This window comes from Lycium barbarum, chromosome 5, assembly GCF_019175385.1.
Source record: "Lycium barbarum isolate Lr01 chromosome 5, ASM1917538v2, whole genome shotgun sequence".
NCBI lineage: Eukaryota > Viridiplantae > Streptophyta > Magnoliopsida > Solanales > Solanaceae > Lycium > Lycium barbarum.
The window spans coordinates 139,664,845-139,683,434 of record NC_083341.1 but is presented as its reverse complement, the minus strand read 5'-3'; the positions used below and the strand labels follow the sequence as shown (position 1 = coordinate 139,683,434).

The 18,590-nt window shown below is 34.2% G+C and overlaps 1 protein-coding gene and 2 pseudogenes across 2 annotated transcripts; 1 reads left to right on the top strand and 2 right to left on the bottom strand.

Annotated features, from left to right (window-relative positions):
* Window positions 1-7,169: 7,169 nt before the first annotated feature.
* LOC132639914 (protein SUPPRESSOR OF GENE SILENCING 3-like) lies at window positions 7,170-9,112 on the bottom strand (annotated as a pseudogene).
* Window positions 7,170-17,713, bottom strand: LOC132641885 (F-box/FBD/LRR-repeat protein At1g13570-like). 2 transcript variants are annotated; one of them, XM_060358983.1, is made up of 9 exons: window positions 17,538-17,713; window positions 16,933-17,031; window positions 16,747-16,853; window positions 15,576-16,431; window positions 14,292-14,453; window positions 13,910-14,195; window positions 12,907-13,032; window positions 12,646-12,753; window positions 7,170-11,585 (listed from the first exon to the last, which is right to left on the bottom strand). In XM_060358983.1, exons 4-6 carry the CDS (start codon window positions 16,401-16,403, stop codon window positions 13,911-13,913), a joined length of 1,275 nt encoding a protein of 424 aa, XP_060214966.1. In that variant the 5' UTR covers window positions 16,404-16,431; window positions 16,747-16,853; window positions 16,933-17,031; window positions 17,538-17,713; the 3' UTR covers window positions 7,170-11,585; window positions 12,646-12,753; window positions 12,907-13,032; window position 13,910. The 2 variants fall into 2 exon arrangements, with proteins under 2 accessions (XP_060214966.1, XP_060214965.1); XM_060358982.1 differs by having other exon boundaries at window positions 16,747-16,803.
* On the top strand, window positions 9,740-10,861 carry LOC132641887 (protein SUPPRESSOR OF GENE SILENCING 3-like; annotated as a pseudogene).
* Window positions 17,714-18,590: the final 877 nt, after the last annotated feature.

Below are 18,590 nucleotides of genomic sequence, written 5' to 3'. Positions count from 1 at the left end.
TATTTGCCAGTGAGTTTTGTTAAAGAAGGGGATGAGTCAGCAAGTTTTGCATACTTGTGGGGTTCTTTTGATTAAAATTTTCTCTTCAATAGTAACTTTAGAAGTTAATTAGAAATTGACCTTAAGGTACAAGATCAAGATGCCCTTTGCTGATGCTTTTTGTCATTCTCCAACTCCGGATGAGTTTGAGGCCTCCGGCGTCCTTTTTGAATACATTTTGTTGCTTCTCTATCTCTAAAGGGCGAGGGTGGTGGCTTTCTTGTGGTGTTAATTGCGAACTCATTCCATTTTTGCCGGATTCGTTCCTGTGGCTGAGAAGCTTGTCCCAACTCCTTATATGCATTTCTGACTTCCTTGTTTGGGAACCAAGAAGTGGAATGAAAAAGAAATTGAAAGCCTTCTCCTTTGGGCTGTCTAGCTCATGAGGAAACTTTTTTTTGGGCCTTACTCTAATTTCTGCATCTCCATCAAAATTTGCACTTTTTTGTATATGATGTACAATACAACACACATAATTTTCAAAGAGCTCAACTAGTATTCGAAAATGTAATTTTTTACACCATAAGGTCATTGTTACTTGTTGTAGCATGTAATTTGTCACTTCCTCTGCATGGTTAACTTTTTTTGGGTTAATATATTTGAATTAATCAGATAGTCATTCTTACGCGTAAAGATTCATAGTTATAATGGTATGTTCTTGCATCAATACTAACTTGAAGCTATAGTTTAAGCGAAGTGACAATATCGTAAAAAAAGGGTGGCATATATCATATATGCCTTCTTTCTTTATGGATAAGGTGAGTGATCTTAGCATTCCCAGTAGTGAGACTAGCCCAAAGTCTTAGGTGTTTAATTACTAGCTCTCGTTTGTATTTTGATAGTAACTCTTAAGAGGTACAAGCTATATTTAGCAGAAATATTTATTGCCAGCCAAAAATTTCTTCCCTTAACTCTTTCGTTTTCCTCCTAACACCCATAGGTAAAAACTTACCCGTATTAGGTGTTTACATTAAACAAGTGGATACATGATATGTGTTTGAATATACAAAACTATTATTTAGTTAATTAATGTATATTATTACTTCATTAAATAACTTAACGGGTAAATATTTATTGCACCCACGGGGCCTAAACATCTTAATTAGGCTATATTGATTTGCCCACAAAGCACATAATCACAGGTTTTCTCCCTTTAATTTGTTTAAATGAATACAATTACTACCTCAGTTTGAATGAGTTTGAAAATTTACTCAAATTAATAATAGACAAAAAAGAAAAGGTAAAATTGATGGATTTTAAGGTAAATGTCTAGCGCCTCCACTTAATATCCCTTGATGTACTATTCAACTTTGTAATTTGCCCCCACAAGTTTAATTTTTTTTTCTGAAATGTTTGGTATTTGCACTTGGTAATTAAAATTTTTAAAATTTCTTTGAATTATTATGTACTAGCAAATCCAAATACTAATGAGGCCAGTGTCACAACAATATCTTTTACATTACAAAAAAAGAAATCAAGGGGAAAACAAATAACTAAAACAGTTTATTTATAATTAATTGGATTTCATATGCTATATAAACTCAACACAAACTGTAAGTATCAAAGATCAATGAACTTCTTAATTTGTTCAATAACTATATATAAATCACATAGGCTCTTCAACCAATCCATAATAATATTATATATATATATCCTCCAAATCAAACTATAATAACATAATTCTTATGATGCATTTCACTTTTAAGGATAAGAGTTCACATAATTGTGCCTATCTGATGGTGCAGAAGGAGGAATAGGAACTCCTTTTGGTAGCATATGGAACCAATCACTCTTGATAAATTCTTTCTTCTCACTGTAATTTTTCAAAGGTTCTGAGAACATTCCAGAAGCTTCCTTTTTCAAATTCATCGTCGTTGTCGTCGCCATTGATCTCACTGCTGAAGCATAGCCAAGAACAAGAGAGAGTGTAAGAATTAAGCATATGAATTTCCATGAGGAAAAATGAAGGGTTTTAGAATTAGTAGAATAAGCCATTGAGAATTTTTTCTTGAAATTCTTCTAGTGTTTATGTATGTGTTTTTTACTTGAAAAATATATGGGGTTCTACGTGGGGTTATATATAGACTATTGTGCATGAATATAAGTGTATGGAGAAGTGCAAGAGTTTAACTAATGGTGAAGTAATTAAAAGGAGAAATATTTCTTTTTTCGGGGAAGGACTATACACATTGAATTTTGAGTGAAATCTTAAGAGGGGTACTCAAAAAGAAATTTTTTAATTTCGGATGACGTTAATTTCTTTTATATCTATGTTTTAATAGTAATTTTTTTTTTATCATATCAAGGTAAAGGACATTAATTCCTTCAATGTACGTATGTGAGACAAAGTGTAAGTTCGAAAATTTTCCTTTGCAGTTAATTTAATAAAAACAAGACTATGGGAATTGAGCTTTACTAATGGTGAAGTAATTAAAAGGTTTTGAGAAATATTTCTTTTTGGGGGAAGGCCTCTATACATTGAAATTTGAGTGAAATCTTAAGTGGGGTACTCAAAAAGAAATTTTTGAATTTCGGATGATTTTAATTCTTTTATATCTATGGTTTAATAGTATATTTTTGTTTTTTTTATCATATCAATGTAAGGGAAATTAATTCCTTGAACGTACGTATGTGAGATAACGTGTAAGTTTGAAAATTTTCCTGTGTGGTTAATTTAGTAAAAACAAGACTATGGGAATTTTCATTTTCTAGTAAAGGTGCAATTGGTTATTGCTAAATATGTACTAAGAAAATATACCGTTAAATTAACATGCTAAATTCTATAATATGGTAATTAAAGAGATTGCTAATACTGGAAGTAAGCTTGCTTGGTCGGTTAAGTGGCAAGTATACTTAATTTGATTGTGATTATATTAGATGGAATGTACTTGTAGTTTGTTGATGTACGCTTTAAAATGGGGGAAAACGCTATCCAATCACTACATAGTTAAGTAGAAATGGATTTTAAATATCTATTATAATGCAGACAATCAACACTTTCCCAAAATTATATAATTACAGTCGCATATAACAACACCTCTATAACAACTAAGATTTTTCATGTTATATTTTACTTCTCTATAACAACATTTTACCTAAAACAGCAACGACCAACTTTACAACAGTACACTCTTTGTAAAATTACCCCCCATATAACAACTATTTTTTTTTTGTAATATAATAATTAACCATCTTTATAAAAATAGAATATCTATGATAACCAATAATAAGTGTAGCTATTTGATCAAATATTTAATTTGATACAATGAAAGTGCTGATGAAGAACCTAAACCTATTGTTACTTGGACTGGGATAAAAGATTTAACGATTCAACTCTTAGATTTCCTTCAAGGGAAAACAATTGGATACCCTTTTGCCGAAAGTTTGGACGCAAATCTTCGTCAATTCAAGCGTTAGTGTTATATCACCACTAAGAGATTGAAATCTGTGAAACAAGCTACAATTATAAATTTCTTCCATCAATCTTGAAAGAATTTAATTTTCAAGAAAATTTAAAATGTGTGCCTTAGAGCTTAAAACTTTATACATTCAGTTATGAATTTATTGAAATTGTATAAACTTTTCTTAATGTTTAGTTAGTGAAATATGCATATCTTTGAGATTTAAAATTCAAATAATTTTGTTGTTTTTTATAACAATAACAAATAAAAATTAGATTTTATGCATCTTTTTCACGTATAACAGCCAATTATTATTTAAAGGTCAAATGATGTTATATGTGTATAACAGTCATTCTCTATAACAACAAAAAAATTCGAGAGGTTTGACTGGACTTTGTTAACTCAACAAACAATTGTATCCGGAATTAGTTAGTACTACTAATTAAGATCAAGAGTTACGTGGAATATTCTTTTGAAAGGCTGGTATTTAATTTTCGACCCCATTAAGAAATTGAGCAAACATATACATTCTTCAACAATTTCTCCTCATTTTCCACTTCCTCCTGCTCATTGCTTATTTGTGATATTTTGGATTGATTTTGCTTGAAGAAACTCGAAGAACATCATTGGTTGTTTTTATTGAGCTTGTTTATAGAAATAAACAAAATGATTTTTTAAAAGATCTGAGTTGAATCTAACAATTGAAAATTGTTGGGACTGCATTAGAAGACTGGATATCAAATTCGGAGTAGATTAGGAACAACTTGGATCAATTTTGAAGCAAAAATGTGATGTTAAAATCTCTATCAACAAGTTACGGTAATCGTCAGAATTTCACCAGAAATCCTTATTAATCATTAGGATTTTCAATCACAAATGCTGAAAAGATCTTGATAATTCCAGTAATTTAAAAGCATACCAAGAACGAGTTTCTAGTTTTTGTGGTCAATAGTTCAATTTCTGACCGATATTACAAGGATAGTAATAGTTTCTTCTTGCAAAAAACCAAGAAGAAAGTATACAGACTAACACATTGTTTTAACTTACCAAATGAATGGCAAACAAACATATATTGGTCAATAGAATATCACAAATTTTGATCGCTAGCTTTGTAATATGCACGAGTGAGTCCTGAGACGGTTTCAAGATTTGAAATGTGGGGGTTCAGAATTTTAGCTGTTTTAAATTATTGGGGTCTACGTTAATAATTATGGGACAGAGGGAGTACATATTAAATGATAATTTTAAACAAATACATGATCTTAGATCAAAGTTTCTGGGTTCTGCCGAAACCGTATCCTGAGCTGTACATCCGCTTTGCCAGATGGTTGTTGTATATTACTGTTTATAAGGACTGATGGAACAAGAAATTGTTGTTACACAGGAAGGATAGCTTCAATATGATGCCTTCTTTACTATTACAAGTGTTTTTCCTTTTTTTGTTCTTCCCTTGAGTTTGAGATTAAGGAAATGACCTTAATCAACCAAAGAGGTCGATTGTCGACCATAGGTTGATGTTCCTACTACTTAACCATTCACACAGATGAATTTTTTCCCCCACTAAGAATGAGGTTGATAATCGACCATGAAAGAGGTTGCTTATCAATCATGGGCTGATAAACGACCAAGAAGGAGGTTATTAACTTATTATTAATAGCAGGTTGATGATCAACCACGAAGGAGGTCGATTTATTGACTATAGGTTGATAATCCACCACGAAGGTGGTTTATAGTACACCAAAAAGGAGGGTCGTTTATAGATAATAGGTTGATAATCAACCAGGAAGGTGATTGAGTGTCGATGATAAGGTTGATAATCGACCACGAAGGAGGTCGATCCAAAGGAGGTTGATTCACCAGTCGATTAATCGAAACAACAACAGAAGAAAATTAGACATTTTATCCTTTTTTAATTCTTAATGCAATAATAGGGTCATCCACCGAACTGAAAAACTTTTTCTCCATTGAAGGCTTAAGAGGAGTCATTTAACCGGATCATCCTCTAGTATGTCAATTAAATTGTGATATCTGCAGATTCAATATTCTTGTCTAAATATGAAATTGATGCACTAGATAAACACACATGGTTATCACTGGACAACAAAAGCTATATCCAACTTTGCCGTTAGTAGGATGATGCTTGTAACTTCTAGGACATTTGATTGATGTTTTTTTGTGTGGTTGTACAAGAATGTAGTCTGAATTTTGGTTATAGTTGAGGAATGACCAAATACACGTTCAAATGCTTTGAATACCTTATTGAATATAGAAAAAGATCATTTAACCTAAAATAAATAGTACTTGTGTAGCATGCAAAACAGGATAAACTCCATATGATCGATCAAATAAGTACCATACCCAACATATTAAAAAACTAAAAATAAAGTTGCATAGCAATGCTGGCTAATGGAAGATTAATAATTTTGCACTAGTATATATCAAACTACAACATAACAGAGAATAAAACAACCAAAGTGTTATTAAAAACTTGCAACAGATAAAAAGGATCAATAGTTTCTGCACACATAAATCTCACCAAGATCCAAAGATAAATACTTTCTGCATAGCACCAAAGAATTTGCAGGCAACAATCCTATACTACCAGCAAAAGATGAGATTGAAACAACAAGATTAATAGCTTATTTATTAGAACATGCGAAATTGATTCGACAAATACTCGCAGTTCTTGCAGCACACGAAGTAGTAGAAAGAGTAAGAGCTTATAAACAAAAGGAATTGACATGAACTTCTGTTGGTCCTGGTTAGATTCATATGAATTCTAACACCTCCAAGCCTCACTGTCTTAACATTAAAAGATGGATAACGAGGTCTTAAAGAACAGTTGAGCAAGGAAACATGCCAAAACCATTTGCTTGATCTCTTGCTCGGATATCGAAATCCAAATATGAGAAAACATGTCCGTAAAGCCAAGTAGAGAAATGACTAAAAGTTACGGAGTAAAGAAAACTAAAAATAAAGAGCAAACCGTCCTTAAACAGAAATGATGACTCCGATCACACAAACACAGGATAACTGCAACAAGTGAGCTTGTCACCCCAAGTAAATCACATTTGAAGGATAAGGTAACAGATAGGTTTCACAACCCACAAACAAATAAAACCCCTGAAAATATGTCAGAATAGCAGCTCGAATGCATCATTAGTTATAGATCAATTAGTTCAAGGCATCTTTTTTTTTTTTTTGGATATTGCTACTTGAAATTGTTTCTTTAACATCATCAAAACACACGGTCAGACCAGAATATAAATGTTTGTGGAGCATCCCAACTTCAACAGAAATTTAAAGCTGCAACGGTGCTTGAATAGTACTACTGAAAAATGTCATATTTAGCAGTACTAAGTGTACTTCAACATATTATGTTAGAGCCAGAGGTCTCGGGTTTGAGTCCCGAGAATGGAGTCATCTTTGGTAGGATACACTTTACCCCAAAGTGGGACTTCCGGTACGAATCCGGATTAGTCGACCCCTTTTTGGGTACCGAACACCCAGTGGCAGAGCCAGGATTTTAACTAAGGAGGTTAAAAAATATAAAGAAGTAGACAAACGAAGAAGCTAAAGTGGTTCAACATCTACTATACATACATAAAAAAATTATTTTCACCTTATACATACAGTGCAATTTTTTGCCGAAGGGGGGTCGAATGTACCCCATTGGCCCTTACTGGCTCCGCCCCTGCGGACACCGGGTGGGATACCAAAAGAAAATAGTAATTATGTAACCAATAGCTACACCAAAACCCAATACCAATTACTGAACGTATGCACATACCCAAGAAAACTAACTCATACAAAAGAGTACAGAGAAATAAGGTAAAGCCTTTGCTTCGTAAGCTAACATTTTCCAACGGAGAAAAAGAGGAGAAACACATATTAAACTTATCAAGATCCAAAAAGATGGAGTGAGCCTTTCTCCTGGTTGTGCATAAAGTCATCAGTTGTTAGGCAGTGTTTATAGTTTTCAAGTCTTCAGTAAATACTTTTTTAATGGAATCATACTGAAACATTACTGGTAGAGGATAGATCAAATGTCCATTGCTCTCTCACAAAAGTAGCATACTTTTATCAAGTTGATCATAAACAATTTCAGTAGACTAAGTAATAATGAGAAAGGAATGAGCAAAGATAAACTGAAGAATCTTTCAATTACCATGAAAAGCCATATGTTTAAGTGATCAAACATAAAGGTGACAGACAGGTTTCACAACCCGAAAACAAATAAAACTCTTGAAAATGTCTAAATAGCAACTCGAGTGCATCATTTGTTCAAGGCATATATTAATAGTTTTTGGATAAAGCTACTAGAATCGTTTCTTTAGCATCAGCACAACACATCGTCAAACTAGACTATAAAAGTTTGTGGAGCATCGCAACTTCAACAGAAGTAGTACTCTATACCTGCTCAGATTGCTTTGGGGAGTACTTCTCCATCAACCTAGCCAGGTCAAGGTCAAATTTCTCCTCCAGTGCCATATCCTCTTCCTAGAGTTTGCGTTTTCTCTCTTCATGAGCTCTTATCAGACTTTCCTTCTATTGCACAAATGTTTTCATTTCTTTAACTTGGAGTTTGATAAATTTCTTAACTTTCTCTGCCCTGACTCGATAATCCTCAATAGTTGAGGAAGCATTTGCAAAATATTGCTTGAATATCTCACGCTGTTCCTGCTTAATTTGCTCAAATTTGTCCTCCTCAGCAATCCTGGCATCGTAAATCATTTTGAACCGATTCTTGAAAAATTGCTCTTGATACTCCATCTCTTCTTTCTTCTAATCATAGTGCATCTTCGCTTTCAGCTTGATGATCTTGTTCTCTTCCACGGTCTGACGGTGCTTTTCATTCATGACACTAAGAGTCTCTTCAAGAGCTTTAGCTTTCATTTGGTTCTTAGCGGCTTGGTTCTTGAACCGTACTAGCAATTAATTATCCTACGACATCTGCCTTGTTGGATTTCGAACAATTTCATCATATGAATTCATTTCGAACTTCATCCTTGATTTCCCATGTAAATGCTGGTTGAAGTTGTCCATGTCTCTTTTCTCTGCCATCTAACTATAAAGCTTATGTATCCCCCCTGGATAAAAGTGAACTGGACTACATTCCCACGCATCTTTATCTCTTCCTGTTTTAGAAAACTGCTCACTGAAATACAGAGCCTCCATGCATCCCATGGCAGTGGCCTCAAAAACCAATACCCTGATGCCACGATGGCCTCGTGGACCATATGAATGTCGAACATTCTTGACAACAGAAAAGAGCTGAAATAGTCGCGCAGCTCCTGATTTCCCATTCCAATCCACTTTTCATTATCATCTTTCTCAAAAGCCATGTTCATGATAATCACCATTGGTGGCCACACTATTTCCTTATCTTTGGATTCGATGCCATCCCAACTTCCATACACCTCACTTGGAGGTACAACAGAAGTTCCCCTCTGATGCAACTCCTCCTCCAAAAGTTTAGCGAGCTCTCCGTGTAATTTAATCCTTGATCCACCTTTCGTTATTGTGTGGGCCTATTTATGTATTATGCGTTGATTTTATATTTAAACGTAATATTGAGTCTGCAAATTCATCACAGTCTTTGCGTTGTTTCATTTTACTTTTTCTAGTAATCCTATCGATTTGCAAATTAGATATTGTTCATGATGATTCATTTGTAAGTGAACCAAAGTGAGACTGAATGGGTATACATTCTGAGTATTTGCTTTATGGATCGTTCTTGCTCATCTCCTTACTTTACAACAGTGTATAAATTTTCTTATTTCAGTTACCGTTGTTTAAGATTGAAGCTGAATCAAAGTTGTTCTTATCCCTGTTGTATTCATGACACTATAATCACTAATGTCTCTTGAAGTAAATCAACTAGGAAGATGTGAACTAATACATCTGGTAAAACTCTGAAGAAAAGATAATGGAGTTCACATATATTTATGCTAAATAGGAAAGTGAATATATGAAAATACAATATTTCTTAACAATATGGTTGTTGAACAAAAATATAAATTTTAATTAGGTGAAAATAGGTTACTTTTATAGGAGTTAAAGAAGTGAGAAAATTAAGAGGAATTTTAAAAGTTTACATCATTTGTGCGTCATGAAACGAAAAGAACAATTAAAAGACTAACGTTTTATGGGAATCCTTTCTACTCTATTATACATATTATTTTCCTTTTTTGCCTCTGATCTGTATATTACCGTTATGAAAATGTAGCGTAGACTAAACGCTAGCTTTAGATTTACAAATCTTATTAAACCTTCCTTTTTTAATTCTACATAATTAATCCATTACAAAAGCGAAAGGTGGATCAAGGATTAAATTACACAGAGAGCTCACTCAACTTTTGGAGGAGGAGCTGCATCAGAGGGGAACTTCTATTGTACCTCCAGGTGAGGTTTACGGAAGTTGGGATGGCATCGAATCCAAAGATAAGGAAATAGTGTGGCCACCAATGGTGATTATCATGAACATGGCTTTTGAGAAAGATGATAATGACAAGTGGATTGGAATGTGAAATCAGGAGCTGCGCGACTATTTAAGCTCTTCTGCTGCTATCAAGAATGTTTGACATTCATATGGTCCAGGAGGCCATCGTGGCATCAGTGTATTGGTGTTTGAGGCCACTGCCGTGGGATACATGGAGGCTCTACATCTCAGTGAGCAGTTTTCTAAAGAAGGAGAAGATGGAGACGCGTGGAAATGTAATCCAGTTTGCTTTTATCCTGGGGGGATACGTAAGCTTTATGGTTACATGGCAGATAAAAGAGACATGGACAACTTCAACCAGCATTCACATGGGAAATCAAGGTTGAAGTTAGAGATGAAACCGTATAATGAAACTGTTCGAAATCCAACAAGCCAAATGTCGGAGGATAATGACCTGCTTGTATGGTTCAAGAACCAAGCTGCTAAGAACCAAAAGAAAGCTAAAGCTCTTGAAGAAACTCTTAGTCTGGTGAATGAAAAGCACCGTCAGACAGTGGAAGAGAACAAGATCATCAGACTGAAAACGAAGATGCACTATGAACAGAACAAAGAAAAAATAGAGTATCAAGAGCAATTTTTCAAGAATCAGTTCAAAATGATTTATGATGCTAGGATTGAAGAGGAGGACAAATTTGAGCAGTTACAACAGGAACAACATGAGATGTTCAAACAATTTTTTGCAAATGCTTCCTCAACTGTTGAGGATTATCGAGTCAGGGCAGAGAAAGTTGAGAAATTTATTAATCTCCCAGTTAAAGAAATGAAAGAATTTGTGGAATAGAAGGAAATTTTGATAAGAGCTCATGAAGAGAGAAAATGCAAACTTTGGGAAGAGGCGATGGGACTGGAGAAGAAATTTGACCTCGACCTGGCTAAGCTGATGGAGAAGTACTCCCCAAAGCAATCTGAGCAGGTATAGAGTGCTACTTCTGTTGAAGTTGCGATGCTCCACAAACTTTTATATTCTAGTTTGAACATGTGTTATGCTGATGCTAAAGAAACGATTCTAGTAGCTATATCCAAAAAATATTAATATAGCCTTGAACTAATGATGCACTCGAGTTGCTATTTAGACATTTTCAGGAGTTTTATTTATTTTCGAGTTGTGAAACCTGTCAGTCACCTTTATGTTTGATCACTTAAATGTATGGCTTTTCGTGGTAATTGAAGAATTCTGCAGTATATCTTTGCTAATTCCTTTAGGATTATACTTAGTCTACTGAAATTGTTTATGATCAACTTGATACAAGTATGCTACTTTTGTGAGAGAGCAATGGACATTTGATCTATCCTCTACCAGTAATGTTTCAGTATGATTTCATTAAAAAAGTACTTAATGAAGACTTGAAAACTATAAATACTGCCTAACACCTAAAGACTTTATGCACAACCATGAGAAAGGCTCACTCCATACTTAAAAAATGAGGCCAAGTTTGAGGGCCTATTTATGTAGTATGCCTTCCTCGATCTGTTCAATGACCATCTTTGCAAGTTTAGGACAATGGACAAGGATGGCTTTTATTAAGTACATTCCAATCCTTGTCCCCTTGAATTTCCTTAACTTCACTGTTCAAATCATATTTAGAGCTTCACTCACTTCGTTTTCTGACTTTGACAAGCAATTAAACAGTTCCGTTGTCAACCTAACAGAAAGAATCATATTGTACCAAGTCAGTCAACCTCCACTTCTGAAGATATATATATATATATAGAATTGTACTTAGTGGCAAAGTCAAAAAATTTGTTAACTGTATTCCAAAAAATTTGTTAACAATCCAAATGCTCGTTGTTGTGTCAAGATTTTGGCGTGCACCACCTCAAATAGAAGTTGTCTCATTTTATGCTTAGTGGGTTAGCCACAAATATCTTTGGCTGGTTTCAAGCACAAGTTTCAAAAGTATTTTTTTTTTCTCTTGATGTTCATATCCAGTCAGTCAATGTCATGTAAATTGGGATGAAGGGAGTATTTCTTCTTTTGTACAACAACAACAACAACATATCTAGTGAAATCCCCCAATATGGGACTGAGAGGGTAGAGTGTATGCAGACCTAACCCTGGTGGGGTATTACTTCTTTTATAATTAAAAACTAGTAATTGTACTGCGCGATGCGCGGTACAATTCTCTGTTAATTTTCAATTGTCAAACTCGTTTTCCATATGATTTTATTAAAGTTTAAAGCATTGTAATTTAATATCAAAAAATGAAAATTAATATGTTATACTATTTGGTGATAATGTATAATTTATGTTTAGAAATTAAATTAGACAAAAAATGTTTTTTGTCATTTATTCATGAAAATAGATAGTCCGGAGTTTTCTTCAAAATTTAGATACTTTCAAAATAAAATCATACCTTATACTAAGCAACCAACCTATTTACTTAGAAAATTTTAATGATTAACTTTCACCTTTATTTATAAGGATTCAATTTCCCACTTTGTGATTCGCTCTCCCATTTTTTCTTCAAATTTAACCTACTTATTTGGGAGCCTTAATTTGCCACTTTCTAGGATAGGTAGGATCTTCCTCGTCCTAACTCACTTTTGGAAACTTAGTGACCAAAATTTCCCACTTAAGCAATCAATTAATGATTTCTAGAATATAGGATCATATGTACATGTTTCATAATTTTAAAGCAAAAAATTAAGAATTAAAAGAATCTCATAAAGAAAAAGTCATGAAGAATTATTGCTAATACTTACTCAAATTATCCTAGGGTCATTGTAGCAAAGTCCAAACCCTTTGTTTCAGGATGATAGTAATGATATGCTCTCTGGGGGACATAAGCATCTCTCCAAATGTTATGATGACTGCGACAAGAATCTCTTATTAGTAAATTAGTAAATGACATGAAATTAGAAAAAAATTGAAGGCACTTGCATGCATACTCATGTTTTAATGTGCAAAAACCAATCTAGGAATACCAATCAAGAAGCTACAGAGATGCAGCAAAATGTACTTACTTAAACCATGTAGGAATAGGACTATAAATCTGTCAATCAGGACAAAAGCACTTTTGGAAGTCTGCAAGCGCCAGTCCAAGATAATGCTTGAATTGCAGCAATGCATTTACTATCTTTTATCAACTCCTGCAATTACGATAAAGTGGGGATCAAGTTGTAACCATCTAAAAAACTGTAAGTTGTAACTACAATTTTTAATTTTTATGTTAATCTCGTTTTTTCGGGATTGGAAGTTTTTGAATTGGCAGTTTTTATTTTTTATGTTTTTTTCAATTTTATATTTAAACTTTTTTTGGTGATGACACTTGGCATCACCATATTGTTTTGCCTCTCCTATTCTATATAGATAGATAGATTTTTGGGGATGTATTCCTTGATACATGATAGTGACTAGCTGATCATTTGTTGGCCGCAGCAATTAAATTCTCCTTTTGATTTAATGGCTGCATGTGAAGCACTCAGTTTAGAGACCGTTGTGCATGGTGGTTAGACAAGAGTAAGACCTGAAAGCTAATTTACATTGTGCATAAAATGATTAATAAAATACTTAGTTTAGTTTAATGACATGTAAGTATCTCTTACTCCTTATAAAAAAAAAGTATTTCTTACTTTATTTGATAAAAGTAAAGTAAACTATACGGCTTTGAAAAACATAATACACATGTGAATAATAAGTGGAACAAAATATTCATCATGCCACAAAAAACAGAATACCTCCACCAGAAAAATGAGATTAAGGAAACAAAATATTAAAAACCATAGTGAATAATAATAAAGGAAAAATTCATATCACTGCTGCAGACATAAAATTCTTAAGAAATGAATCCAAGTTTGCCACAGGCATATGACCAAGGTGAGGATTAACACAGAGCAACTCTTTGAAATAAGCAACCACATAATAACTCATGTCGAATTCTCATTGCATAAATTAGCAAAAACATGCATTAAATGTAAAATTCCTTACCATTGTAAAAAGAAATTCATAAAGAGACAAACTAGTCACCTTAACAAGTATAAACAACTTCTACTTCAGGGGATGCGTGCCGAAACGAGTTTAGCACATCGGAGATTTTGAGTTTGTCAGCGTCATCAACTTCTAGATATGGCTCGACTAGCATTCTCACCAGCATAGGAGACTTGGCTAATAGAAGCTTGATAAGCTGCATCTCAGGCTTTGAGCCTATAATACTTGTTAGCTGAACTTCCCGGAGGTTATTAAATGTCGCATCTGAGAAAGCTTCCACTTCAAGACATTCTAGTGCTGGAATATCATCATTTAAATCATCCACCTAAGGAAGATTCCCAAAGCCCCAACTCTCAACTTACTTGAGGATAAAAAGTATGAAAATAAGAAAGAAAAAGGAAAGAGTCAAATGATGGAGAACCTGGATTTCCAAATACCGTAAAAATGGGAAGCTTCTTATCAAGCAAAGAGCACATGAGACCACATCCAATTCATCCAGATAAAAATCAGCTAGGCAAAGACATTTGATGCAGTTAAGATCAAACGGTAGCCTTATCGGAAGATCCCCTCCTGCAGCCAAGTACTAGCAAGAAAATACAATTGACTCAATGCCCAAAATAGATCACATCTACTATGAAAATTTGCATAAAAAGTAGGGAAAAGGCATAACAACCTCCCTGGAATTTCTTCAGTATTTGCTGTTACACACTTATTTTTTGCGGGGTTCCTATGACCCTGAACGATATTAAAGTGAAATATATACCCCCTTAAAATTAGTTACACCAAATCTGCTAAAGTGGTGATGTACACGCACTAACCAGGTGTTGGCACATGTATATTCATTATTTTTTATTGTTTTGTTATTCTTTTCCTTTTTCCTTTTCTTTTTCATTCTTTTCTTCAAGCTTTCTACTTCCGCCTGCAGAGTAGATCTGCCATGGCTTCTTCCGCCTTAGCTCTCCCTTATTTCTTATTTTTGCTTATTAAATTTGTTATCTTTTTTTCATTCCTTTTTTCTAAAATTAAATTAGCAGAAAACTTCTTGAAGGCTATGTTATATGGGGTAATAGAAACTTAGAAATTATATTTTTTTTCCTCAATAATTTTAAACAGTAGCATTTTATGGAGTCAAAGAGCTATGTTATATGGAGAAATATTTTGTATATATTTGTTAAAAAAAGTGTACGATATATATTATTTTAACATTGACCTCTTCTTGTTATGAGGTGTATTATGAATTTAAAGAAGAGTAAAGAGCATCTCTTTCTTGGACAGTAAAGAGATTTATTCATGCGAGTAAACAGTAATTGGAGACTGTAACACAATACAAAGCGAGAAGAAAGCACAATTAATGGAGCAAAAGAAACTGGAAAGGCAAAAAAAATAAAGATAGCATTCTGGTTTGATTTTGAAGGACAAGAAAGTTGATGAGAGAGAAATCAAAAAAAGAAAAAAAGAAGAAGGAAAAGACCAATTAGAAAAATAGGAAAACACATATTCTTTGGCTTCTCACTCTCCCAAAAAGAGTGAAATACACTCTCTTCGCCACATTAGTGCTTGAGGACGTATATATTCTACTTCAACATAGTTCGGAGGGGTCATAGGACCCTTGCAAAGAATAAGTGTGTGAGCAAATACGGGACAAGTTCAGAGGTTTTTTTTTTATGTCTTTTCCCTAAAAAGTAAGTGTTGAGAGGAGATTTACCATCAAAATACCGTGATTCAACCTGAGATGCTCGAGAGCAGGAAAAGACTCAAAAAACTTGGCAATATCACATATTCGTGGCCCCTCATAACATTCCATATCCGCAAGTGAAAGTTCTGTCACAAGAGGGATATACTTTAAATAGATGGAACTTATTTCACCTGCGAATTTGAAGCATCTCAGCCTGGGAGCATTAATTTCAACGACGCCACTTAAATTTGAGATGTCCAGCACCAACTGCTCGAGTAACACACAATGAGAGATTAAACTTTCAAGAAATTTGGATGTAATTGTGGCGCGACGTAATTCCAGGCTAATTAACTGATCGAATCCTTTGAAGGCCGGCGGAGGAATTATTGAACAGTATTGGAGAGTCAGACGCCTCAATTGAAAACATGTGAAAAGTGAAGTAGGTAATTTGTAAGGGTCACCCCTGCTAGAAAGTTTAAGAACAAGATGTTGAATGCCATTTCTAGAGAGAAAATATATCAAGTTGTCAATGGTAGGACAAGGCATCAAATTAGAACTAAAGGAGAGGTCAAACTTAGTAATTGGTCCGGTATGTAGGGTCAAAAGGTGGTAGATAATGTTAGTAAATTTGAACATAGGGGGTATTGAGTCCTTCGTTGATATCAAATTTGTTAAATCAAGCGTCAATTCTGGAAGTCTGCACCAATTATACCTCCATTTTTTTGATAAGATGCTTGTCTGCATAGCATCTCGTAAAGGCAAACGCATAAGGATATCATCTACTACGTTCTCGGGAAGGCTACAAAGTATATCTAGAGGTGCAGTTTGACAATCACGCTTTTCACCCCTAGTAGACATTGAGAAACAATAAATCTCCAAGAAAAATCTGCAGAAAGTAAACAAGAATATGAAGCAAGGAATGTCCAAATTAATTAGGACAGAAAAGTAACCTCAACATGCTACAACTGAAAGAAGGAAAAGAAAAGAAAACACTGCTAGCAATAACACAGTACACACATACAATCTCCTAGATTATTAAGATTTATTATTCAAAAGGGAAAAGAAAAACAACAAATTTATTTCGTTTGCTCATACTAAGCTTTAGAAACTCAAAAAAGGCCAGTCCGGTGCACTAAGCTCCCGCTATGCGCGGGGTCCAGGGAAGGGCTGGACCATAAAAGTCTATTGTACGCAGGCTTACCTTGCATTTCAGCAAGAGACTGTTTCCATGGCTTCCACGGCTCGAACCCCTGATCTCCTGGTCACATGGCACCAACTTTACTAGTTACGCCAAGGCTCTCCTTCAAGCTTTAGAAACTCACATTTACAGAAAACAAGATTGAAAGAAAAAAAATAATAATACGGAAATACCAATTGCACAAGGTACCTGCTATCTCCCGCCAATACAAGTATCGGGTAATTCTGTCCACGAAGATAAAAAAGAACACCCCATGTTTTAGCCTCCGCTAGAATTTGAACCTGAGACCTGAGGATATTTGGCCCATAGTTCAAACACAACATCAGCTTAGTAGCTTTATTACTCAAAACTCTCATTTTCCATTCAATAACTGAAAATAGATACCTAAAAGAAGCCCAAGTATCTTTGGGACGGAGGGAGTAACTAGGATGAAGTTGTATAAAAACTTGGCTTAATTAATTTTCATAGCATTTCTTGTGCTTTATTACAATTAACGACAACAGTTCAATGGACATGCCTCTTGTGCTTTATTGAACAGAAGATTTCTATAAGTTTTCCCATAAGAAGCTATAAATCTGACAAAATTGTACGTAGAATTCGATAACCAAAACTTACTAATATATTATCATGTCCTTTCAAACACAAAAGTCACACAAACAACAAACTAGAAAGATAAAAGCTCAAAGAAATTTACAAATTTTCTTTTAGAGAAATATTATTGGAAGACATAAGAAAATGGTTTAACATAATAACAGAAAGAAATTATGTAGAAAGGGAGGGACAGAAAATCGTACAATTTGATTTAGAAAGACAATGTGAGGAAACTCAGTGCATAAAAGTGACGGAGAAAGAGAGAAAATTGAGGCTAATGAATTAAGGTGGTTACCAGATAATTAAGGTGGTTATAATAATTAGGGTTTGTTTAATTGTAGTTATTACATTTAAGGTACGGCGTAGATTTTCTGCCTACTCGTTTCTCATTCCTTCCACAACAACGAAAATGGTTTTCTTTTTGTTTGTGCTTGTCACCCGGTGTCCCATATCCATATTAAATGGAAAGATTTTAGGTTAAACGGGTCTTAATTATTTCTTAACCATCCAATTATTGTAACACTTTCTTGCGGCATAAAAATTAGGGGAAAGATCACGGATGCCCCCTCAAAATAAAAAAAATTACTCGCTCATACTTCCATTACTTTCGTAGCCCCAAGAAAAAATTAAAAGCATTTACCCGAGATGCCCCCAATTATGATACCAATATGTTGTATAAATATACTGAGATGGTATCATGAAAGATGCTTCAATCCTTCTCTTAGTCCTCCATGATACCATTATGGTATATCAATATACTGAGATGATATCACAGAAGATGCTTCAGTCCTTCTCTTAATTCTCCATGATACCATCATAGTATATAAATATACTGAGACGGTATAATGAATGATCATGTTCATTTATTAAAAATGACGCACTTTTCTAAAAAAAAACACCTCTGTGATACCATCGTCTTATATACATATATTATGATGGTATCATGGAGGACTATTTCAATACTTCAATGAGACACTCCTCAGGATCATGGTGTCATCGTGGTATATAAATATACTAAGACGGTATCATATAGGACTGCTTCACTCGTTCTCTCAGTCCTCCATGATACTATCATAAGATATAAATATACTCCGATGATATAGTAAGGGAAGGGGTTTGGGCGAGGGGGGGGGGGGGGGGCACGTCGGGTAAATAGTTTTGTGCCAGGGGCTATGGAGGATAATTAGTTTAGAAGGGGCATTGAGGCGGGTAATTATTTTATTTTTGGGGGTTATTCCAGTTAGTTTTCCTAAAAA

Excerpts from the sequence above, each read along its gene's own strand:
- LOC132641885 (XM_060358983.1), bottom strand. The coding sequence starts at position 16,403 with ATGTCTACTAGGGGTGAAAAGCGTGATTGTCAAACTGCACCTCTAGAT. Across the intron at positions 14,454-15,575 it reads TGAATCACGGTATTTTGATG|TACTTGGCTGCAGGAGGGGA; the intron begins GTAAATCTCCTC and ends TTTTCTTGCTAG. Across the intron at positions 14,196-14,291 it reads TACGGTATTTGGAAATCCAG|GTGGATGATTTAAATGATGA; the intron begins GTTCTCCATCAT and ends AATCTTCCTTAG.